Below are 25,950 nucleotides of genomic sequence, written 5' to 3'. Positions count from 1 at the left end.
AGGGATGAGCCATCACATCTGGCCAGGTTCCCTTATGTTTAGATCTTTATATATGGCATGAGGTAAGGATCCAGTTTCACCACGTTGGCCAGGCTGGTCTCGAACTCCTGACCTTAGGTGATCTGCTTGCTTTGGCCTCCCAAAGTGTTGGGATTACAACACTTTGGGCGTCACGGCGCCACGGTGCCCAGCCCTCGTATTTATTAATGTTAATTAATGGTCCAGCTCTCCCTAATCCTCCCACCTCAGCCTGCTGGGTAGCTGGAACTACAAGTGCATGCCACTATGCTTGGCTGATTTGTGATGTAATACGCCCCTTTTAAAACTACTTTGTGTTGTGGGCCTATTATATATTCCTGTGCTGGTCCTCCATTTAAAATTTTTAGTTTATTCAGCATTTTGGTATGGGCAGAACAAGTCTACCCCAAACCCCTCAACATTCTTTTTCAAAACTGTTTTGGTGGCCGGGTGCAGTAGCTCACACCTGTAATCCCAGCACTTTGGTAGGCCAAAGCAGGCGGATCACCTGAGGTCAGGAGTTCGAGACCAGCCTGGCCAACACGGTAAAACTCCATCTCTACTAAAAAAAAATACAAAAATTATTCGGGTGTGGTGGCCCATGCCTGTAATCCCAGCTACTCGAGAGGCTGAGGCAGGATAATTGCTTGAACTTGGAAGGTGGAGGTTGCAGTGAGCCGAGATCATGCCACTGCACTCCAACCTGGGTGGCCAAGTGAGACTCTGTCTCAAAACAACAACAACAACAACAACAACAACAACAACAACAGCCCTGTTTTGGCTGTTCTAGTACATTATTTTAATCAAATTTCACTACAGTTCTCTTCTGGATTTATACTAGAATTATACTGAATCCAGAGATCATTTGGGGGAGGAAATAATACTGCAATATTGAGTCTTCCTATCCAGGAACATGGAATCTTTTCCCCATTTATTCAGGTCTTCTTTTATATCCTTTGGTAATTTTTATAGCTTTCTTTAGATATGTCCCAAACATTTATTTCCAGGAGGCTTGCATATCTACACATGGTATTATGAGTTAGGAAGCAATCTGTGTCTTGAAACAATTTCTGCAAAAAGTATAGTACAAAGAGTGTATATGCCATGGTGGTGGAGAGAGAAGGCTCAGTAGTCAGGAAACCCGGGTCCAAAGTGTGGCTCTATGACTGCAGAGGTAGGCACCTTTGGCAAATTACTTAACTCTTTAACCCTCATTTTTTCTCATCTGCAAAATGGGTTATAAAATGACTATTTAGACCTGAGCTGTCCAATAAAGTAGCCACTAGCCACATGTGGCTATTTAAATTTAAATTAATTAAAATAGGCCAGGTGCGGTGGCTCACGCCTGTAATCCCAGCACTTTGGGAGGCAGAGGTGGGTGGATCATTTGAAGTTGGGAGTTCGAGACCAGCCTGGTCAACATGGTGAAACCCCATCTCTACTAAAAATATAAAACTTAGCCAGGCGTGGTGGCATGTGCCTGTAATCCCAGCTACTCGGGAGGCTGAGGCAGGAGAATTGCTTGAGCCCAGGAGTGGAGGCTGCAGTGAGCTGAGATCGTGCCACTGCACTCCAGCCTGTGGGACAGAGTGGGACTCTGTCTTTAAAAAATTTAATTAATTAAAATAAAACAAAATTTAAAATTCAGTTCCTCAGTTGCACTAGCCACATTTCAAATGCTCAATAGCCACATGTGGGTAGTGGCTAGTGTATGGGATAGTGCAGATACAGAACATTTCCATGATGTAGAAAGTTCTATTGGACAGTACTGATTTGGAGAATAAAATGATAAAATGCATGCAAAAGGCTTAGCATAGGTTTGGTAAGCAGCAAGTGTTTGACAAACACTAGCTGAGATTATGAACAATAACAAACCCATATTCTTGGTCAAACCAATGACATACACAGTTAAACCTAAGTTCAAGTGCAAAGAAGACCTGAGGATGTATCTGCTGTCAATAGCTAATATTCTGTTTACTGGGTCACAAGTTCAAAAAAAAAAGTTATTATTATTTTTTTGGAAACAGGTCTCACTCTGTTGCCCAGGCTGGAGTGCAGTAGTACAGTCACAGCTCACTGCAGCCGCAACCTACCGGACTCAGGTGATCCTCCCAGCTCAGCCTCCCAAATAGCTGAGACCACAGGTATGTACCACCACACCCGGCTTTTTTTTTTTTTTTTTTTTTTTTTGGTATTTTTTTGTAGAGATGGAGTTTTGCTATGTTGTCTAGGCTATGTTGTCTAGGCTGGTCTTCAACTCCTACACTCAGGTGATCCTCCTGCCTCAGCCTCTCAGATTCTAGGGATTATAGGCATGAGCCATGGTGCCCAGCCCAAAGCCTACACTTTAAGCACTCTTTTTTTTTTTTTTTTTTTTTGAGATGGAGTCTCTCTCTGCTGCCCAGGCTGGAGTGCAGTGGCATGATCTTGGCTCACTGCAACCTCCACCTCCCGGGTTCAAGAGATTCTCCTGCCTCAGCCACCCGAGTAGCTGAGACTACAGGTGCGCACCACTATGCCCGGCTAATTTTTGTATTTTTAGTAGAGACGGGGTTTCACTATGTTGGCCAGGCTGGTCTCAAACTCCTCGTGATCTACCACCTCGGCCTCCCAAAGTGCTGGGATTACAGGCGTGGGCCACCGTGCTCAGCTAAGCACTCTTTTACGGCAGGTTGATAAAGATTTCACATGATCTCAGGGGACAAGGAGATCTGGAATCGATGCTAACAACCAGCATAGTTCTTAAAAGGGGTAGAAAGAAGAAGGTCTCTGATTCAATAATGCAAGAACCTGCAGAGCTATGGCAATAGCCTGAGCTCAGATTTTGGGAGCTGGGCAGCAAAGCATATAAAGGTAAACAACAGTGGCACTCTCTTAGCTGCAATGAGGCCGCAGCTGGTAACCACCTCCCGCTCCAGTACGATCAGAAGGCTCTGAAAGAACAGGAGTGGAAGGAAAGCAAACATCGAAGAAATGAGGACCCCAGAACAGAATTAATGGGGTGAGTATAACAAATATAACCCAGCCTGGGAGCACAATCACCATCTTTTATGTCAAATTACTCTTTGGTTGCACTCAATACCTGCTGGTAGAGCTAATATCCGCTACAATTAGGGCCATGATTTATTGAGTGCACATTCTGTGCATCAGGACGGTGGCAGAGCTGTTAAGAGTGCGGACTCTGGAGTCAGACAACTTGGTTTGAATGCTGACTCTGCTACTCATTCACTGTGTGATCTTGGGCAAGTTACCTAACCTCTCGAAACTCGTTTTCCTTGTCTATAAAATGGGCTTAGTAATAGGACTCTCCCTATAGGTTGCCATGAAGGTTCATAATGCTTACACTGTGTTTATCAAAGTACATGACACATCGTAAACACTTAACAAATGTTAGCAGCTATGATGATGATGACACACTTTTCAAACATAATTTAATCACCACCGCAACCCCGTAAGTAGGTCACAGAGCTAGAAAGGGGCAGAGACAGATTTTAAACCCAGGTCTTTTCATCAAACCTGGGTTGGAGGTCCCTGAATGAATAATGTATGTAAAATGTTAGGCTCTAGCCAGGCATGGTGGCTCACGAGTATAATTCCAGCTCTTTGGGAGGCCAATGAAGGAGGATCATTAGAGGCCAGGAGTTTGAGACCAGCATGGGCAATATAGCAAGACCCCATCTCTATTTTTAAAACTTTTTTCGTAAAGTTAGACTGTATTTGAATCCCATCCTAATATGTTTTAGGGGAACCCAAGAAAAAAAAATGCCGTTCTGGGCCGAGCGCAGTGGCTCATGCCTGTAATCCCAGCACTTTGGGAGGCCGAGGCAGGTGGATCACGAGGTCAAGAGATCGAGACCATCCTGGCCAACATGGTGAAACCCCGTCTCTACTAAAAATACAAAAGTTAGCTAGGCGTGGTGGTGTGCACCTGTAGTCTCGGCTACTTGGGAGGCTGAGGCAGAAGAATTGCTTGAACCCGGGAGGTGGAGGTTGTAGTGAGCCGAAATCATGCCACTGCACTCCAGCCTGGTGACAGAGCGAGACTCCATCCCAAAAAAAAAAAAGAAAAGAAAAAAAAAATGCAGTTCCTTGTCTTTTAAATCATGAGAACTGGCCAGGTGCAGTGGCTTATGCTGGTAATCCCAGCACTTTGGGAGGCCGAGGCAGGCAGATCACTTGAGGTCAGGAGTTCAAGACCAGCCTGGCCAACACAGTGAAACTCTGTCTCTACTAAAAATACAAAAATTAGCTGGGAATAGTGTGCACCTGTAGTCCAAGCTACTGGGGAGGCTGAGGCAGGAGAATCACTTGAACCCAGGAGGTGGAGGTCACAGTGACCTGATATCGAATCACTGTGCTCCAGCCTGGGTGACGAGAGCGAGATTCCCTCTCAAAAAGATATAAATACTGATATAAATATAAACCATGAGAACTCAAAGCCCATGGTAGACTTGAGCTCAGTGTCTTCTGCAGTTCTGCTTCTTGGAAGACAGACCAAGGAGAGTGGCCAGGCTGGTTTCTCTACCAAGAGCCCTTGCTGGTACGCTCTCTGTCCTTTGGCCCCACACTGGCATCTCCTGAGTGAGGCTGTGTCTTGTTTGGTTTAAAAAAAGCTGCAGCTGCTCCAGGAGGGGCTTTCCCCACTTCTGGGAAGAAGTTCATCCTGCTGATCAGACTGCCAAGTGGTTCTGAGTGTTTCCTTCCTGTTCATGTGGATTTTGGGAGAAAGGCAGAAAATCTCAGAATTCGTGGGAGTCTGGGGCAGGGTGGCTAGGGGGCCACCGCCAAGTTTTGTGTGTAAAGTTTTATTGGAACACAGCCACTCCCATCGGCTCATGTGTCACCTGTGGCTGCTTTTGGGCTATGACAGCAAGTGGAGCAGTGTTTTTAGAAACAGGTCTCACTTTGTTGCCCAGGCTGGAGTGCAGTAGTACAGTCACAGCTCACTGCAGCCTCAACCTACCGGGCTCAGGTGATCCTCCTAGCTCAGCCTCCCAAATAGCTGAGGCCACAGGTATGTACCACCACACCTGGCTAATTTTTTTTTTTTTTTTTTTTTTTTGTAGAGATGGAGTTTTGCTATGTTGTCTAGACTGGTCTTCAACTCCTACGCTCAAGTGATCCTCCTGTCTCAGCCTCTCAAATTCTAGGGATTACAGGCCTGAGCCATGGTGTCCAGCCCAACGCCTACACTTTAAGCACTTTTTTTTTTTTTTTTTTGAGACAGAGTCTCTCTCAGAGACCGTGTGGCCTGTACAGCCTGAACTATTTAGCACCCGGCTCTTTACAGAAGAAGCTTGCTGGCCCTCGGTCTGAAGCCTGGAGCAGAAGTGGCAAGGAATGCACACTTGTGATAGGCTTGGCTGAGGAGCTGCCTCTTGCTCAAAGCTCAGTTCAGCAGTGGCCAGAAGGGGAGGCTCAAGCCGTGAAGGGTCACACATTTCAACACACAGTTACTGGGCGCCTGCTATGCGCATGTCAGACACGGTGGCGGAGACGAATCAGTGCAAATATGTAACATGGCATCAGGGAGTAGTAAGTGCTATAAAAAAATGAAGCAGGGTGTGGAAATCTGTTATAAATACAGAGTCCTCCGAGGGAAAACAATAAATACGGAAGCCAGGCACAGTGGTTCACGCCTGTTATGCCAGCACTTTGGGAGGCTGAGGCAGGTGGATCACCTGAGGTTAGGAGTTCGAGACCAGCCTGACCAACATGGTGAAACCCTATTTCTATTACAAATACAAAAAATTAGCCAGGCGTGGTGGCGCACATCTGTAATCCCAGTTACTCGGGAGGCGGAGGCAGGAGAATGGGCTTGAACCTGGGAGACTGAGGTTGCAGTGAGCCGAGATCCTGCCACTGCACTCCAGCCTGGGCAACAAGAGCAAAACTCCGTCTCAAAAAATAATAATAAAAACAAACAAACAAACAAATAAGGAACCAAGAAGATCTCCCTGAGGAAATGACTACTGTGGCATCCAGGGGGAAAGTATTCCAGTTAGAGGAACAGCAGGGGCAACAGTGAGGAGCCTGGTGTGGGTGGAGCTCAGGGAGAGAGGGGGTGAGCAGCATGAGATGACATCAAGAAGGCAGCTGAGGGCCATGTACAGCCACACAGGCCGTGCAAGAGGCTTTGTGTTGCATTACCAGTTTGATGGGAAGCTGTTGGAAGGTTGAGAACAGGGAAGTACATAACCCAACGTCACTGTTACGAAGCTGCTATGGCTTCTTGCTTGTTTTTGAGACAGGGTCTCGCTTTGTCACCCAGGCTGGAGTGCAATGGCATGATCTTGGCTCACCGCAGCCTCTGCCTCAATCGATCCTCCCACTTCAGCCTCCCGAGTAGCTGGTACTGCAGGTGTGCAACACCATAGCAGGCTAGTTTTCATATTTTTTGTAGAGATGGGGGTCTCATCATGTTGCCCAGATTGGTCTCGAACTCCTGGGTCAAGCAATCCACCCACCTCAGCCTCCCAAAGTGCTGGGATTACAGGCATGAACCACCATGTTCGACCTTGCCATAGCTTCTATATGGTGAGCAGACAGACTGTGAAAGGCCAGGGTGGAGGCAGAGGCTGGTTAGGACGCTAGTAGCCCCACTGATGGGAAAATGGGGGCTGGGAGCTGGCTACAGTGTGGAGGACTGGAGAAGTTGTCATATGTAGGGTCTGAAGGCAGAGCCCCAGGGATTTAGTGATGGATTAAATGTGGGGCATGAGGGAAACGGAGGAGCCAGCAACAGTTCTGAGGTGTGGTCTGAGCAGGAGAACAGCAGCTGTTTCTGGATCAGGTGGAGTTCAGCTCTGGCATGGTAAGTTCAGAACACCTATCCAATATTTATGTGGAGGCCGGGCATGGTGGCTCATGCCTGTAATCCCAGCACTTTGGGAGGCCGAGGTGGGTAGACTGCCTGAGGTCAGGAGTTCGAGACCAGCCTGGGCAACATGGCAAAACCTTATCTCCAGCAAAAATACAAAAAATTAGTTGGACATGATGGCATGATACACCTGTAGTCCCAGCTACTTGGGAGGCTGAAGTGGGAGAATTGCTTGAGTCTGGAAGGTAGAAGTTGCAGTGAGCCAAGATTGCACCACTGCACTTCATCCTGGGTGACAGAGTAAGACCTATATCAAAAAAAAAAGAAAGAAAGATATCTACTTGGAGACATCAAGGAGACAGCTGTGGAAATGGATCTGAAGTTCAGGGTGAGGTGGGCGCCGCCAGCCTTTGCATGACACTGAAAGCCATGAGTGTGCAGCAAGAAGAACGTCTGAGTACTGAGCCACCAGGGCTGCGTTAGAACAGGGGTCCTCACCCACGCAGCACAACAATGCCCAGGCCCCTTTCCAGACCAATGACATCAGAAACCCTGGAGCCAGGGCACAGGAAGCAGCACTGTAACACTCCAGGTAATCCTGATGCCCGGCCCGGGCTGAGGATCACTGTCTCAGAGCACGAAGGCACAGCCAGCGAGGCGGGCAGAAAACCTGGGCAGTAAACCTGGGCAGTGTGTGCTCCAGAAGCCGAGTGAGGAAAGTTTCCCAAGGGCAGGCGTGGTAAGTCGTCAGGGTCGTGGCAGCAGGGGCCTAAAAGGGAGGTGCTGCGACCGTGAGGAAAGCACATGGGTGCAGGGGCATCAGCCTGATGGGCGCTCATCATGGAGGGCAGGAGCTTGCATGGATCCTGCATCAGCAAATGAGGCATTTAAACATGACAGTGAAGAAGCAGCTGGGACTCGAAAACATAGCAAATATTTGACGATAATGAGGAAAAGTTATTGTGTTTTTTTGTAATATTGGGTCATGTGAGAAAAGAATCCTAATTTTTGAACAATATGTACTGAAATATTTATGGATGTCTGGAAATCTGTTTCAAAATAATAGAGGGCTGGTGGTATAGATTGTCCAGTGATAGTAAGAGCTGAACATGGGGCTTCAGTATGCCATTCTGCCTATTTTGGGTCAGAAGAGGGGGTGAGGGAAGTGGAAGAAGAGGAAAGAGGAAGGCAGGAAGAAGGAAGAGGGAAGGGAAGGGAAGGGAAGGGAAGGGAAGGAAAGGGAGGAGGAAGGGAGGAAGGGAGGGAGGAAGAGACAGTAAATACAGAAAACCCCTTTGACCAGTTTTGCCAAACAAGTGGCAGGAAAACTGGGGTAGAGTAAAGAAATAAAAGTCCTTGCCCAGTAAAGACAGGATGGTCCCCCTCTGGCCACAACGGAGAGTCCAGAAGCAGGTGGGCCAGTATGCTCTGTGGTGGGAGGATGAAAAGTTGTCATCAGAAGAAAATTCAAAAGCAAGCAAGATCGACTGAGAATGAAGAGAGAGATTCAGATTTAAGGTAATTTTCTTTTTAACATGGAGGTTCCCTAAGGTCCATGAACTCTGAGGCCTCTGTCTCAAAGGCATGTTCCCAGACCATGCTCTAGACCTGCTCAGCTTCTGTCCTGTCCCTGCTGCTGATTTTTCGGGTGTACTCAGGCACCAGGACCAGGAAGAGCTGGCTCAGCTCATCGTAGACTCTCCCAAAGCCAGGAGCACGGGGCTCCCAGGCGCTCTGGGAAGGCTGGGCGTCACAAGACTGCTTTGGGGAAGTGTGGGTGGTACACTCCAACAAGCCAAGAAATGCCTGACACAGAGAATTTTAATCAGGGTGAGCCCCACTCTCTGCTCTGAGCTGCCACAGCCTGGCCTTCTCTGTCCCGTGTCTCTCTGATCTTCACACACCCACAAAACAATTTCTAGTACTATGGTTGATACGAAGAAATCCTTCCAGATTGGTCTCTAATAATTAACTCAAAGGTGGCTGTGAAAGATGATAAATGGCCAAATGAACACAGCTAATCCCGCCACTAACACAGCTAACTGTTTTGTATTTTTAGTAGAGACAGGGTTTCACCATCTTGGCCAGGATGGTCTTGAACTCCTGGCCTCATGAGCCACCTGCCTCGGCCTCCCAAAGTGCTGGGATTATAGGCGTGAGCCACTGCGCCGGGCTAATAACACCACATTTTTATGTGATCCAAGGAATAAACCACCACTGCCAACAGCACTTCTGTAGATACTCTCCCCTGCGATCTAAGACAAGGCTGGGTGCTGGCCAGGGCTGAGGAATTTCAGCATCAAAGAGCAGAAGAGCCCTTGGAAACCATTTGGTTAGGAAGCAGAGTTTCCTGGGGACTCCCATTCAGTAAGAATGCCCTGCCCTGTGTAGAAGGGTGTGTGAAGGGAGCTGGAGTTAAGGAGAGGGAGAGGGAGAAGTTATCAGTGAATGAAACTGACTACTGAATGTAATGAAAATCAGAAAAATAATCACTTAGCCACAACCCTCATTTTATAGGCAGGGAGACCGGAGCCCAGGGAGACAGGGGCACTTCCTGCACGCCCTAGCTTTGGCCAGTGTCCCACCACTGTACCGCAGTCTTGGCCAGGTGTGCTCACACACAGGCGTAGCTACTTTTGGAGCTCCTTCTGCTTCATTCCACCTGGAGATGAAGCGGTCGGGACATCAGCTGTCACCACCCCAGAAGTGCTCATCCCAGCCTGGGTGACAAAGCGAGACCTTGTCTCTAAAAAAAAAAAAAAAAACAAAACTGAGGGGGGCAGAGCAGCAGGGGCCATGGGCCATCCCCAGAGCTTCTGTGATGGGGCTCTGTAGGATTTAGGGGACCACGTCAGGAATGTCCCAGTTGCTTCCCTCCTAGACAACATGAGATGTCAACAGAGGCTTCAGCTGCTGGGTGTCTGCCGCTTTACCAGCCCCAGGGGACCACAATGCTTCCGATGTACACTGCTAATTTTATTTTTGTTGTTTTTCTTTGAGATGGGGGCTCACTATGTCGCTCAAGCTGGAGTGCAGTGGCTAATCACAGGCATAATCATAGCACACTACAGTCTCGAACTCCTGGGCTCAAGCAATTCTTCCACCTCAGCCTTCCATGTAGCTGGGACGATAGGTGCACACCACCATGCCTAGCCTACTCTCCTAGAATAATATATTTATGTAATATAATAATAGAGATGGGGTCTCACTATATTGCCCAGGCCGGTCTTGAACTCCTGGGCTCAAGCGATCCTCCCACCTCATCATACCCGGCCCAGTCTCCTATTTATTTATTTTAATAATAGAGATGGGGTAAAGACACATGCACACGTATGTTTATTGTGGCACTATTCACAATAGCAAAGACTTGGAACCAACTCAAATGTCCATCAATGATAGACTGGATTAAGAAAATGTGGCACATATACACCATGGAATACTATGCAGCCATAAAAAAGGATGAGTTCATGTCCTTTGCAGGGACATGGATGAAGCCGGAAACCATCATTCTGAGCAAACTATCACAAGGACAGAAAACCACACACCGCATGTTCTCACTCATCGGTGGGAATTGAACAATGAGAACACTTGGACACAGGGCAGGGAACATCACACACCAGGGCCTGTCATGGGGTGGAGGACTGGGGGAGGGATAGCATAGGAGAAATACCTAATGTAAATGACAAATTAATGGGTGCAGCAAACCAACATGGCACATGTATACCTATACATGCGTGCACATGTACCCTAGAACTTAAAGTATAATAAAATAATAATAATTAAAAATTAATAGAGATGGGGGTCTCACTATATTGCCCAGGCTGGTCTCGAACTCCTGGGCTCAAGTGATCCTCCTGCCTTGGCCTCCTAAAACCCTGGGATTACAGGCATGAGCCACTGCGTCAAGCCTACTCTCCTAATTTTAAAATCCTTCACCTGAGGTTCCACTGCACCATAGCCTGGAAAATATTTCATTCTCAATGGCAATCAAATTATAGAGCAAGAGAGCCCAGAAATCACCCCTGCATAAGAACCAATCAGAGATCTTGCAATTCAAAAACGAGGCTAGTTGCTCTATATGAAAAATGTTGGTCAGGTGCAGTGGCTCACACCTATAATCCCAGCACTCTGGGAGGCCGAGGTGGGCACATCACCTGAGGTCAGGAGTTCGAGACCATCCTGGCTAACACGGTGAAACCACGTCTCTACTAAAAAATACAAAAAACTAGCCGGGCGAGGTGGCGGGCGCCTGTAGTCCCAGCTACTCGGGAGGCTGAGGCAGGAGAACGGCATAAACCTGGGAGGCGGGGCTTGCAGTGAGCCGAGATCGCGCCACTGCACTCCAGTCCGGGCGACAGAGCGAGACTCCGTCTCAAAAAAAAAAAAGAAAAAAAAGAAAAATGCTGTTGGCCGGGAGTGGTGGCTCATACCTATAATCCCAGCACTTTGGGAGCCCAAGGCAGGAAGTTCGCTTGAGCCCAGGAGTTCAAGACCAGCCAGGGCAACATAGCAAGACCACCATCTCTACAAAATAGTAAAAAATTTGCCAGGCCTGGTGACACGCACCTATAGTCCCAACTACTTGGGATGATGAGGCAGGAGGATTGCTTTAGCCCAGGAGCTTGAGGCTACAGGGAGTTATGGTTGTGCACTGCAGCCTGGGTGACAGAGCAAGACCCTGTCTCTAAAAATAAATAAATAAATAGAAAAATGCCATCCTTCAGCGATGTCTTAGAAGGGCAGTCAAAGCCCCTAGCCAGGAAGGATGTGTGCCCGCTGGGTGGCATCCTGGGTCTGGTAAAGTCCCCCAATGTGTGGAGCTGTCATAAAGGGTTTATCCACCATGGGACTGCGTCGATTTTTAAGCAAGTTTGGTGAAATCAATGCTTTTTTTTGTTTTTTGAGACGGAGTCTCGCTCTGTCGCCCAGGCTGGAGTGCAGTGGCCTGATCTCAGCTCACTGCAAGCTCTGCCTCCCGGGTTCACGCCATTCTCCTGCCTCAGCCTCCCGAGTAGCTGGGACTACAGGCGCCCGCCACCGCGCCCGGCTAGTTTTTTGTATTTTTTAGTAGAGAAGGGGTTTCACCGTGTTAGCCAGGATGGTCTCCATCTCCTGACCTTGTGATCCGCCCGTCTCGGCCTCCCAAAGTGCTGGGATTACAGGCTTGAGCCACCACGCCCCGCCAGGGATTGACTTCTTACAGAGGGACGGAGGACTGCTCTTGAGGTGGGGAGAAAACTGCTAAGAGGTTCTGCCAAGGGGCCCCTCAGTGAACACCAGAGACCTAGAAGCCAGCCAATGGCCTGGAAAACAGAGTGCACACGATTCTACTCCATTCTTCTCCTGCTGGGACAGAAGCAGAAGCTGGCAGAGACCCTGAGCTCTGTTTTCTGAGCTCTCCATGCTCAGTGTTGTGTGTGGCACTGGCAGAGGAGAAGGGAGTTTTTCAAAGCCTCCTTTTAACGGAAGCTTCAGCTGGTGTGTTCATCTTTCACTTCCCTTTTCCTCTCCTGTGCTTACACCACCACCTCGTGAGTGTCTCCCCCACCCTACACCACCACCTCATGAGTGCCTCCAGACAACCCAAGTATGACCAAGGGAAATGCTCACCCCGTCACTGTCTAAATCACAATGTTAGGCTGGGGGACCCTGGGGGGACTCTTGCTGCCATTCCAAGGCCGGTGCAATACAGTCAGATATTCTACAGGCTGAAAATGTAAATACAAGGCTAGAAAGCATGATAGACTTTCATGGATTACAAATCCATAATGGATAGTAAAGGACATTAGGGAGGACTTGGGGCGTACACCTATCCCACTGCAATTTGTTTGATGTCTGTCTCCTCTTCCAGAATGTCTGCCCCACAGCGGAAGGAGCTTGGTAGGATTTGCTCACTGTTGATTCCTATGACTAGAATAGTGCTCAGCACATAATACTCACTCAACAAATATTTGTGGCCAGGGGCTGCAGCTCACGCCTGTAATCCCAACACTTTGGGAGGCCGAGGTGGGTGGATCACCTGAGGTCAGGAGTTCGAGACCGGCTTGACCAATATTATGAAACCCCGTCTCTACTAAAAATACAAAAATTAGCCAGGCGTGGTGGCGGGCGCCTATAATCCCAGCTACTCGGGAGGCTGAGTTAGGAGAATTGCTTGAACCCAGGAGGTGGAGATTGCAGTGAGCCGAGATTGCGCCATTGCACTCCAAGCCTGGGCACAAGAGCGAAACTCAGTCTCAAACAAAACAAAACAAAACAAAATTTAAAAAAACAAATACTTGTTAGATGGTTTTATGGAGGACTGGCCCCCAGACTGACCCATGGGGACGTGTTATCTGTTACTTCAAGACCAACACCATGGAGAAGGAAAAGGGTCAGAGAAATGGAAACAGCAAGAGCCAGAAAATGGTTCAAATTCCAGCCCTGCTCCTTGTGAGCTTAATAACCTCTGGCAGTTTATTTCTCTAAACTCCATTCCCTCGTGTGTTAAACAGGCACTGGGCGGGTGCAGTGGCTCATGCCTGTAATCTCAGCACTTTGGGAAACCAAGGCAGAGAATGGCTTGAGCCCAGGAGTTTCAGAGCAGCCTAGGCAACATGGCAAAACTCCATCTCTACAAAAAAAAAAAAAAAAGCAGAAAAAATTAGTTGGACGTGATGGTACACCTGTAGTACCAGCTACTCAGGAGGGCTGAGGTGGGGGGATTATTTGATCCTGGGAGGTCGAGGCTGCAGTGAGCCGAGATCACACCACTGCATTCCACCCTGGGTGACAGAGCGAGATCCTGTCTCCAAAAAACAAACCCCAAAGCCGGGTGTGGTGGCTCATGTCTATAATCCCAGCACTTTGGGAGGCCGAAGCGGGTGGATCACCTGAGTTGGAGACCAGCCTGGCCAACAGGGTGAAACCCCATTGCTACTAAAAATACAAAAATTAGCTGGGCATGGTGATGGGCATCTGTAATCCCAGCTACTCTGGAGGCTGAGGCAGGAGAACCGTTTGAATCTGGGAGGCAAAGTTTGCATTGAGCTGAGATGGTGTCACTGCACTCCAGCCTGGGCGACAGAGCGAAACTCTGTCCAAAAAACCTCAAAAAACCCAAAACGCCCCAATATCATGGGCACTGACCCAGGAAACGCATGTAAACATGCCAACTGTAGGGCCTGGCACGGAACAGGTGCCGAATAAACTAAATGTTAAAGATTCATGTGGTTTTATTACTCCCCTTCCTCTCAACATGTTCAGGACTCTCATGCCTCAGTAGTCTGTGAACACCAAAAACAACTTGGGGCAGAAGTGTGAACAATGAAGGTTGATTACCCTCAAAAATTAAGTTTGGAGATTTTTGTGTATTTCAAGCACTCATCAGTTCCTTCCTTGTTCTCGCATAATATTGGGTTTCTCAGAATCTGTTAGTTCCAACTGTTAAACACAGTTATCTGGGGAGGAAGGGAATTACAAGAAACTAATACCTTCTTCCTTATATATTTGTGCAATTTTTATAGACACTTATAGGCAAAGGAGGAAAAGATAAATTACAAGTACACAGCATAAGGCCAGGTGCGGTGGCTCATGCCTGTAAGCCCAGGACTTTGGGAGGCCAAAGCAGGTGGATCACTTGAAGTCAGGAGTTCAAGACCAGCCTGGCCAATATGATGAAACCCCGTCTCTACTGAAAAATACAAAAATTGGCCCAATGTGGTGGTGCCTGCCTGTAATCCCAGCTACTTGGGAGGCTGAGGCAGGAGAATCACTTGAACCCGGGAGGTGGAGGTTGCAGTGAACTGAGATCACACCACTGCCCTCCAGCTTGGGCAATAGAGTGAGACTCTGTCTCAAAAAAACCAAACAAAACAAAATACACAGCATGGAGGAGAATATCTGTACAGAGGGCCACCTGCTTCACTGGCAAGAGGTCAGGAGAAGCTCTCAGGACCCTGGATGGTTTCAATAACTGATAGATCAATGGCCTAAACTTTAATCTCCAGTGGAAAGGACTCTCCTAGAAATCAGCCTTATTCACCTGCCTCAAATGGAAGTTCTAGGACGTCTGCACCTTGAATGAGCAACACCAAGGGGGATAGGGCTGGAAAGGAGACTTCACCCAAACCAACCGGCCCCGCTACCTGGTTTAGACTCTCAGGGAGGAGAGCTCGGGGCCCAGAGTTGCTCGTTCTCTATTGCACAGCAGTTCCCAGATCACAGGCCGAGAAACCTGTTTTTTGTTTTTTTTCTGAGATGGAGTCTCGCTCTGTCGCTCAGGCTAGAGTGCAGTGGCACGATCTTGGCTCACTGCAACCTCTGCCTCCTAGGTTCAAGTGATTATCCTGCCTCAGCCTCCTGAGTAGCTGGGATTACATGCATGCGCCACCATGCCTGGCCAATTTTTCTATTTTTAGTAGAGACGGGGTTTCACCATGTTGGTCAAGCTGGTCTCGAACTCCTGACCTCATGATCCACCCACCTGGGTCTCCCAAAGTGCTGGGATTACAGGCGTGAGCCACCATGCCCGGCCAAGAAACCTTTTTACCAGCAGAGGTGGCAGCCCAGAGAGCTTTTTGTCATGAGAAAAGCTCTATTGCTTCCCTGGGACAGAAGGGCACTGCCAGCTCCAGCAGCAACACACTCCTGCCAGGGTGGTGAGTCCTGATGCCTGAGATGGGCACTGAAGAATCCCGAGGTAGGCATGACCCAGCCAGGAGCCCCACAGTCCCTGCAAATGCCAGCCTTCTCCCTACAATAGTCACGAACTGAACACCAGCTCTTGTCTTTCCACATTAAGGCTTGTGTGGACCACTCTGCCTCTTACTCAACGTTTCCAGACCTAACATTTGTGTCAGCTGGCAGCAGATTTTTAGTTTTGCTGGGAATTTCTTTTCACACTAGGCTCCCGCTGGATGAATTCTGAGGGAGAACCACAGGAATCACCACTGCTCCATCTGAAGCTCTGGAGTGCTAGCCATGATGGCAGAGTGACCACAGACAGTCAGCCCCATCTGAACAGAGAGCCTGTTACTACCAGATGGCGACCTGTTCCTGTTAAACCCCAGGTGAGTTTCTGCCTGGCCTCAAATCATCATACAGGGCTTTTCAATCTGGATGGGCCTAAGCCATAGCCAAACCATGGAGAGAGCGAGCCCAGGGTGTTCTGTGATGGGATGGAAAGGACCACAGTGTCACAAGGTTTCTAACAGAAACCTGACGTCAGAGAAGCATTTTGTAAAAGGAGAACCATAACTTAAAAGCAAACAGGCATGGGTCTGGGTGAGGTGGCTCATGCCTGTAATCCCAACACTTCAGGAGGCTGAGGCGGGCAGATCACTTGAGGCCAGGAGTTCGAGACCAGCCTGGCCAACATGGTGAAACCCCATCTCTACTAAAAATACAAAAATTAGCCAGGTGTGGTGGCAGGCACCTCTAATCCCAGCTACTCAGGAGGTTGAGGCAGGAGAACTGCTTGAACCCAGGAGGTGGAGGCTGCAGTGAGCCGAGATTGCGCCACTGCCCTCCAGCCTGGGCAAGGGAGAGAGACTCTGTCTCAAAAAAGAAAAAAAAAAAAAAAAAAAAAAGTGTGGCTAGGCACAGTGGCTCACGCCTGTAATCCCAGCACTTTGGGAGGCCAAGGCAGGTGGATCACTTGAGGTCAGGAGTTTGAGACCACCCTGACCAACATGGTGAAACCCCCATCTCTACTAAAAATACAAAATTAGCTGGGCATGGTGGTGCACGCCTATAATCCCAGCTACTTGGGAGGCTAAGGCAGGAGAAACGCTTGAACGGGGGAGAAGGAGGTTGCAGTGAGCTGAGATCATGCCACCATGCTCTAGCCTGAGCAACAAGAGCAAAACTCCATTAAAAAAATAAAAAGTGGGCCGGGCGCGGTGGCTCAATCCTGTAATCCCAGCACTTTGGGAGGCCGAGACGGGCGGATCACGAGGTCAGGAGATCGAGACCATCCTGGCTAACACGGTGAAACCCCGTCTCTACCAAAAATACAAAAAAAAAAAAAAAAACTAGCCGGGCGAAGTGGCGGGCGCCTGTAGTCCCAGCTACTTGGGTGGCTGAGGCAGGAGAATGGCGTAAACCCGGGAGGCGGAGCTTGCAGTGAGCTGAGATCTGGCCACTGCACTCCAGCCGGGGCGACAGAGTGAGACTCCGCCTCAAAAAAAAAAAAAAAAAAAAAGAAAAAGAAAAAGTGAATGGGCATGGGCACAGTGGCTTGCACCTGTAACCCCACACTTTGGGAGGCTGGGGTGAGAGGAAGGCTTGAGGCCAGGAGCTCAACACCAGCCTGAGCAACACAGGGAAACCGAGTCTCCGCAAAAAAAAAAAAACACACACACACACACACACACAAAAAGTAAATGGGCAGGGCTCAGAAAAAGCAGATATCACTTCTCCACTAGTATCTACTCCTGAGCCTGGGTGGAGTTACTCACCGGGTTAGGATCCCTCTGTGCACACCATGGCTTCCGGGTTAGGGACCTTCAGGTCCCTCCCAGCCCTCACCAGACAGCCTCTACTCTGGGAGAGAGGAAAGGAGCAGGGAAATAGCCACTGAGAATTTAGGACCTGGAGGAAGAAGAGGAAGAGGAGCAGGGAGAAGGCACACTGACCCTTAACACTTCAGTTTGTAAAGTGTGTGTGTAGATACTATTTTATGTAAATCTTTATCCTGGTGACTCAGGTCCTTAGGGATTTTGAGAACATTTAAAACTCTAAAACTCTTACGAGTTTTTCTGTAAAGCCAGAGAGAAACAAAACTATTGATCTAAACCAAATAGTTAATACAATTTTTACATCTACCTACCAACCAGTCCCTCTCCAGGAATGAGCTAGCCCAGCTAATTTTTTTTTTTTTCCAAGACAGGGTCTCACTGTCACCCAAGCTGGAGCGTAATGGCATGATCCTGGCTCACTGCAGCCTCAACCTTATGGGCTCAAGTGACCCTCCTGCCTCAGCCTCCTGAGTAGCTGGGACTATAGGCATGTGCCACCATGCCCACCTAATTTTTTATTTTTATAGAGACGGGGTCTCATCATGTTGCACAGGCTGGTCTTGAATTCCTGGACTCAAGTGATCCTCCCACCTCAGCCCCGCAAAGCGCTGGGATTATAGTCGTGAGCGACTATGCCCACTGCCTCTCCTCCCCGCCTCCAGCTAATTTTTATGTACTTGCAGATCTAACCTATCTCAGGAGTAGAAAAATGAGAAAAAGTTCACCATCCAAGGCAGCCTTTTCAACTGCACAGACAGGGTGGGCTGAACAACAGCTGTGGCTCATTCACCAGAGCCAGTAAATCCCGATCCCGGCTGGGGACTGGGAGACTCCTGCTCAAGACAGTGTGCCTGGCCGGAAATAAAACTTCACTCAGAGCCGACGCGGTGGGGCACTGTCTGTCCAAACCGAAGTGGGTGGGAGACTGAGGCCAGAGAAGGTGGTCAGGACCCAGGAACTGAGCGATGGTTACCCTATTACAATTCACTTACCCCTTTAAAGGGTGGGAGAACAGGGGCAATTACTTTTCATTTTATATAATTCTGAGCTATTTGTGTGTTTTTAAAAACAACTACTTATTTTCTTAGAATAATTTTATGGCCAAGTGCAGTGGCTTATGCCTGTAATCCTAGTACGCAGGCCGAGGTGGGAGGATCACATGAGCTCAGGAGTTCGAGACCAGCCTGGGCCACATAGTGAGACCTTGCCTCCACAAAAAAATAAAATAAAAATTAGCTGGACGTGGTGGCATACGTCTGTAGTCCCAGCTACTCAGGTGGCTGAGGTGGGAGAATCGCTTGATCCCAGGAGTTGAAGGCTGCAGTGAGCCATGATGGTGCCACTGTACTCCAGCATGGGCCACATAGTGAAACCCTATCTCAAACAAACACACGCACAAAAAGAATCATTTTGCATTCTCTTATCCTACTCGGTGTCCCTTGCAGGTTGCAATGTCACTGCCTTAGGGAATCTTCCCTGATCATCTCCAAAGCAAACTTCCCTGCCAGTTCTTTATCATATTGCTTGAATGCCTTCATAACGCTTACCATGATCTGAAATCATCTCTGCATTTGTCTACGAATTTATCACCCTTCTTCTTCTTCTAGAATGTCAGCTCCATGAGGGCAGACACTCATCTGCCTGTTCATAAGAACCTTCCTAGGGCCTATGATGGTGAGGTCCTAAGAAAGATGCTCACAAAATAGTTTTGAATAATTGAATACAAAGACACATGATGGGATTTACAAGTGTCCACATTCACTCTGCAAGCCTAATATAACGTGCAAAAACACAGCTACAATAGAGATTTGGTTAACTATAGGACTGGTTGCACCAACTTCTCTGGAAGTAATCCCTGGTCTACCTTGGCAAGGACTTTTTCATATGAATACATGCTTCATATGTGAAATACTGCCTGTGGACTAAATCCAGCCTGCTACCTATTTTTGTAAATAAAGTTTTATTGGAACAAAGCCACACTCATACACATTTGGTTGCTTCTGAGCAGAACTGAGCAGTTTCAACAAAGACTATACGGCCTGAAAATATTTACCATGTGGCCTTTTAAGAAAAAGTTTGAGCTTGAAGAAACAGAGCAGTGTAGTATAAGACTCTCACTGAAGGCCCGGCGCGGTGGCTCAAGCCTATAATCCCAGCACTTTGGGAGGCCGAGACAGGCGGATCACGAGGTCAGGAGATCGAGACCATCCTGGCTAACACGGTGAAACCCCGTCTCTACTAAAAAATACAAAAAACTAGCTGGGCGAGGTGGCAGGCACCTGTAGTCCCAGCTACTTGGGAGGCTGAGGCAGGAGAATGGCGTAAACCCGGGAGGCGGAGCTTGCAGTGAGCCGAGATCCGGCCACTGCACTCCAGCCTGGGCAACAGACCGAGACTCCGTCTCAAAAAAAAAAAAAAGACTCTCATTGAAGCTGGAGGCAGTGGCTCACATCTGTACTTTGGGAGGCTAAAGCGGGTGTATCACTTGACACCGGGAGTTCAAGACCAGCCTGGCCAACATGGTGAATTCCTGTCTCTACTCAAAATACAAAAATTAGCAGGGTGTGGTGGTCTGTGCCTGTAATCCCAGCTACTCGGAAGGTTGAGGCATGAGAATTTCTTGAACCCGGGAGGAGGGGGTTGCAGTGAGTCAAGATCATGCCACTGTACTCCAGTCTGGGCGACAGAGCAAGACTATCAAAAAAAAAACAAAAACAAACAAACAAAAAACACTCGGCTGGGCGTGGTGGCTCACGCCTATAATCCCAGCACTTTGGGAGGCCGAGGCAGGCGGATCACCTGAGGTAGGGAGTTTGAGGCCAGCCTGGCCAACATGGCAAAACCCCATCTCTACTAAAAATACAAAATTAGCCGGGCATAGTGGTGCATGCCTGTAATCCCAGATACTGGAGAGGCTGAGGCTCAAGAATCACTTGAACTTGGGAGGCGGAGGTTGCAGTGAGCTGAGATCGTGCCACTGCACTCCAGCCTGGGCAACAAGAGCAAAATTCCGTCTCCAAAAAACAAAAACAAAAACAAAACAACACTCACTGAAGACTGCACAAGGGGGAACTGCAGAGTCCACAGAGACACTTGCAAGTAGTAATGGTGGCTTTTACTTAGGCCTCACTGTAAGCAAGGTATTGTGCTAAGTGCTGTAAGGGTGTTCTCTCATATAATTGAATTATCATTATAAGATTAGTAGTAGGTTCTCACTGCTGATGCGAACAGTGGTCCAGTCATCTGCCAGGATTGAGATGGTCAGTGACAAACCCAGAAGTCAAACCCAGGCCCAAGTCTGCATACCTCTTAAGCCTGCATTTGTGTCCACTAGGCTACATGGCTTCCACAGAAAGCACTTTCCAGCCGCATCTTGCAGAACCCTTGGCAATCTTAAGACAGGCCTGACTTAAGACAGGTCACGCCTGTCCTCGGAAAACCATCTAGAGGGCCCCACTTCCTTGGGAATGCCTAGGCTGTTTCTTCTATCTTGAATGCCTGCTTGTTCTCTTTCTCTGAACTCTACCAGTATTTCTTTTTTTTTTTTTTAGACGGAGTTTCGCTCTTGTTGCCCAGGCTGGAGTGCAATGGTGTGATCTCAGCTCACCGCAACCTCTGCCTCCCAGGTTTAAGTGATTCTCCTGCCTCAGCCTCCCGAGTAGCTGGGATTACAGGTATGCACCACCACGCCTAGCTAATTTTGTATTTTTAATAAAGATGGGGTTTCTCCATGTTGGTCAGGCTGGTCTCGATCTCCTGACCTCAGGTGATCCGCCCACCTTGGCCTCCCAAAGTGCTGGGATTACAGGCGTAAGCCAGCGCGCCTGACCAGGAGGCTGCTTCTTATGGCATATAGTCTTTGCTCATTCTGCAGGCATACACAGCAGACACACCTGCTCCCAAAAGCAGAACTTGGGAAAAATCACTGCCTGCCTTCCCTCCTCTGGAGAAGATGTTATTTAGTAGAATCACATGCTGATTCAAAAATGCCAAAGCTGTCGTTGACTTGGACATTTCTCTTTAACTATTAACAAATCAGCAACCATTTATTGGCAGCATCTCGGATGTTTCTGCTACTAGCTCCCTTTCGAGAATTGAATATGGAATTGAATTTGCTTTCCATTGTTATCATTTCCTTTTTTTTTTTTTTTTTTTTTTTTTTTGAGGAGTCTCCCTCTGTCACCCACGCTGGAGTGTAGTGGCGCGATCTCAGTTCACTGCAACCTCCACCTCCAGGGTTCAAGTGCTTCTCTGCCTCAGCGTCCCAAGTAGCTGGGACTACACGCATGCGCCACCACACCTGGCTAATTTCTGTATTTTTGGTAGAGATGGGGTTTCACCATGTTGGCCAGGCTGGTCTCGAATGTCTGGCCTCAAATTATCCATCCACCTTGGCCTCCCAAAGTGCTGGGATTACAGGCGTGAGCCACCATGCCCGGCCTATGTTATCACTTTCATTTAATCAGGTTAATTATTAAACTCTCCAGTTCTCTCTAACCCCCAGAAATTCTGTGTCCATATCAGAACACAGGTTGCCTTGGATTCAGACGGATTAACAGCTATTTCACCTGTCTAGTGTTATAATGGGTATTCACCATCACAAAATCTAAGTGTGAAAATAGCTGAACTCAACAATACTCGTTGGGGATAGTGGTTGCTTTGAGGGTGTAGTTTCTGGGAGGGGGAACGAGGGGGCTTTCTGGGATAATGGTCATGATCTGTTTCTTGGTCAGGGTGCTGGATATGCAGGTGTTTTCACTTTGTGAGAACTCATTAAGCTGTCCACTCAGGACCTGTGCACTTTTCTGCAGGCATGCTTCATTTTCACAAAAAGTTCTAAAATACTCTTTGCAAACACAGAAATACACAACGGATCTTTCCTTGCAGAAATACGCACCTCATTTTCTTCATGTAAAATCCTTATAAAAGGACCAGTAAGACCATTTACTGGTGGTAGGATGGAAGAAAAAAGGCAAAGCAACTCTCAAGGTGTTATATAACACATTTAGGTGAGACTGGCATTCAAGGACAAATCTGACCCCAAGACTGCTGTCCTCAATGTTTACTGCTGTAGCCAAACTAACAGGTTCCTAGTAAAGCAGACACTCTGATTCAGAAAACCAAATGTAATTTATGATGCAAGAATCATATCGCAGTTGTCTCAAACAAAGACACAGAGGAAGTGGCTACCAAGAACAAATGGTGTTGTAGAACGACCTTTAGGTGGTGAGGCACTTGAGCCATCTTCAAGCCTTGTAAAATTGAGGAATGGGCTCTTCCACAAAGAAAAAATCTACCAGTTAAGACTGGGCCAGGATCCATGCTAAACACTCTACATATGTTTATTAAAATTTCACCACGCCTGTAATCCCAGCACTTTGGGAGGCTGAGGCAGGCGGATCACAAGGTCGGGAGACCGAGACCATCCTGGCTAACACGGTGAAACCCCGTCTCTACTAAAAATACAAAAAAATTAGCCGGGTATGGTGGCAGGCGCCTGTAGTCCCAGCTACTCGGGAGGCTGAGTCAGGAGAGTTGGCGTGAACCCGGAAGGCGGAGCCTGCAGTGAGCTGAGATCGCGCCACTGCACTCCAGCCTGGGCAACAGAGCAAGACTCCTGTCTCAAAAAAAAAAAAAAAAAGGCCGGGCGCAGTGGCTCACGCCTGTAATCCCAACACTCTGGGAGGCTGAGGCAGGCGGATCACAAAGTCAGGAGTTCGAGCCCAGCCTGGCCAATATGGTGAAACTCCATCTCCACTAAAAATACAAAAATTAGCCGGGCGTGGTGGCGCACATCTGTAATCCCAAGCTACCTGGGAGGCCGAGGCAGGAGAATCACTTGAACCCGGGAGGTGGAGGTTGCAGTGAGCTGAGATCACATCACTGCCCTCCAGCCTAGGGAAGAGCAAGACTGTGTCTCAAAAACAAACAAAACAACAACAACAAAAAACACTTCACAACAACCCTAATTTTATCCCTGCTTTATAGATGAAGAAACTGGGGCATGGAGAGGTTAACAAGCCTGACCAAGGTTACAGCGTTATTAATATGGCAGGGTGGGGATTCAATCGGGCAGCTAGACTCCAGAATCCACGCTCCTAACGATGATGCTGACCATGGCTTTGGTTGTGATACACCCAGGGATGGGTTTGCAGTTTCTAGTATGTGACATTTTCTGGGGTGCATTCCAGCTCAATAAAGTGTCCTTGTCCAAACACCTACAATTATATGCATCTTAGCAAACACACCTAACTCTCATAAGTGACAGCCTGATTTACAGAGTGAATCTCTGCCTTCAAAAGACTCATGCTTATACATGTGACTGGGTGCTCCATGTCTACCACCTCTCCATCACGGACTTTCTCCATTCATTTGTTTGAAATAAAAAGACAAATGCCGGGCCTACCTGAAGCCACAAATCAGCCCAGATTAGATTAGAAAGGTCACCTGTGTTCCTTTCGCTTCCATTAGGAAAGATGTATTGCTTCTCAACAAAGTATTTGCTCATCCTGCCCGCCTTGAGTAAGCAAAAACCATACCCCATTACATTAGCAAAGCTCAGTAAAACTACGTAAAACTCTTGTTGGATCTCAGCAATGTTACTTTAGTTGTGCTTTTAGAGGAATGTTTTTAGTAAGGGCAATTCGAGAATCTGTTTTATTTTTAAGTCACATTTATGTTTATGAAAGGTAAAATAGCTTGCCTGTGTTGCTTTTGAGGAATCTAAGTGGGAAAACAGACCATTATTTCAATATGATGGTTGATCTAATTATCTTCATTTTGCTTCTTCAAGTAAAATAAGCTGCTGAGTCCCTCACCCAAGCCATTTTATTTTTCTTTTCTTTTTTTTTTTTTTTTTTTCAGTTTCTGAGACTATCTGGTGAGCCAGGAATTCAAATTACAGAGAGAGACAGAGACAGAGAGAGAGAGAGAGAGAGAGAGAGAGAGAGAGAGAGAAATCCATTCTGATTTGGCCATTTAGGTTTTCAGTGAATATGGATTCTTTTAAAATTATTATTTTATTTTTACATCCAGCCCAATAATGTCAGAATATGGATTCTACCTTCTAGCACGGGACCCTTTTGCGGATATGCCAACTTCATCACAAATACATGCCCTTGACAGGTATGTACTCATTTCTACCTGGAATTGGGACAGTGATGTTTACTGCGGCAAGCCCCACAGCAAGGTGTCTGTGGTGTCACCCGGTTCCTCGGTTCCGCATCCAAACTGCAATCCCCAGGTACTTCAGGTTCTTATAATCAAAGCCCCCAGTGAACCTCTTCAAAGCTACCATCCTTGAGCAAGATTATTCAGGGTATTTCCCAGGGGCAGAGGCAATGTCGCCGGGACCCAGGCCTGGGGAAAGTTAAGTTGCTTGTCACTGGTCTCCACCCTGACTGCCAGACCCTGGGCGACGCCAGCCTTGCAGTGGGACCCGGGGATGCAGCGGATTCCGGAGGAAGCTGCATAGGGCTCCTTCAGGAGCTGCCGGGGGCGCCGCTGCCCCAGTGGGGGACGGGAGGGTCGCTGACCCCTCTCCAGGAGGGCAGGGCCCCGGGCCAGGTTTGGGGAAGCTCCGAGGATGCTGATCTAACTTTGTTCTTTAAAAATAGCTCCGAGGCCGCGGCGCTCACGTGAGCGGCCCCGCTTCCCCTCCACCGGCCCAGGGTTCCCGGCCGCTCGTCGCCCCCCGGGTCGCGGAGGCGAAGGGCGGGGGGCCCGAGTCCCGGCGGCAGGAGGGACCCCGGCCCGGGCAAGCGCCGCCGGAGGGCGTTGGGGGAGCGGCGGGGAAGGGGCCCCGGCCGGGAGGGAGGCCGGCCGCGCTCACCTTCTTCACCGACAGCGAGATGTTCTCCAGGATCCGGTCCTTCACCTCCCGCGGCTCCATGGCGCTGCCAGCGTCGCCGCCGCTGCCGCCGCCCCGCCGCCTCTTCCCGCGCCGGGGGCCGGGGGCCGCCGCCAACCGCTGCCGCCGGCCGTGCGGGGGCTCCGTCGTGCCGGCCGCGGGGCCCGGCGCCCGCCGCCCGGCCCTCGCCTCGCCCGGGCCCTCGCTCCACCGCGGCCCGGCGGCTCCGGAGCGCGGCCGGCGGGGAAGGAGGCCGCTGGCTGTGCGCGGCGGCGGCGGCAGGAACTGATGTCAGGCGGGGCGGCGCCAGGGCCCGCCTGCGCCTGGGGACTCCGGGGACCCGGAGACCCGCACAGACCCTGGGCGCGGCCCTCCCCAGAGACCCCGAGACCCGCCCCCAGCCCTCCTCAGGCCACAGACTCTCCCCGGGTCCCCAGAGACACTCTCAGACCCCAGGGACTCCGGAGATCTCGTGCCGGGGACCCCGGCCCTCCTCAGCCCACAGATTCCCTCAGGGACCCCAGAGACACCCTCAGACCCCAGGGACTCAGGAGACCCCGACCCCACCTGCCCAGGACACCGGCCCTCCTCAGAGACCCTGGAGACCCTCCCCACCAGCCCTCCTCAGGCCATAGACTACCCCCCGGGGCCTCAGAGACACTCTAAGATTCCAGGGACTCCGGAGACCCCAGTCCCACCTGCTGGGGACCCCCACAGACCCTGGGCCCCCAGCCCTCCTCAGAGACCCCCACAGACCCCGAGGC

The 25,950-nt window shown here is 49.1% G+C and overlaps 1 protein-coding gene across 5 annotated transcripts in view; it reads right to left on the bottom strand.

Annotated features, from left to right (window-relative positions):
* PLEKHM2 (pleckstrin homology and RUN domain containing M2) overlaps window positions 1-25,663 on the bottom strand; it is a 49,133-nt gene extending 23,470 nt beyond the window's left edge. Inside the window, exon 1 of one of the 5 annotated variants that reach the window (XR_004060388.1) lies at window positions 25,169-25,663. Coding sequence is in view for 3 of the 5 variants with exons in the window: in XM_030942253.1 (XP_030798113.1) it covers window positions 25,169-25,228 (60 nt within the window). In the remaining 2 variants the exon portion in view is untranslated. The remainder of the gene's footprint in view (window positions 1-25,168) is intronic. The other 4 variants (XR_004060387.1, XM_030942253.1, XM_030942254.1 and 1 more) reach the window with 4 other exon arrangements.
* Between the last annotated feature and the right edge of the window lie 287 nt (window positions 25,664-25,950).

The sequence above is a fragment of the Rhinopithecus roxellana genome, chromosome 12, assembly GCF_007565055.1.
Source record: "Rhinopithecus roxellana isolate Shanxi Qingling chromosome 12, ASM756505v1, whole genome shotgun sequence".
In the NCBI taxonomy this organism is placed as follows: Eukaryota; Metazoa; Chordata; class Mammalia; order Primates; family Cercopithecidae; genus Rhinopithecus; species Rhinopithecus roxellana.
This window is presented reverse-complemented; position numbering and strand designations above follow the sequence as displayed.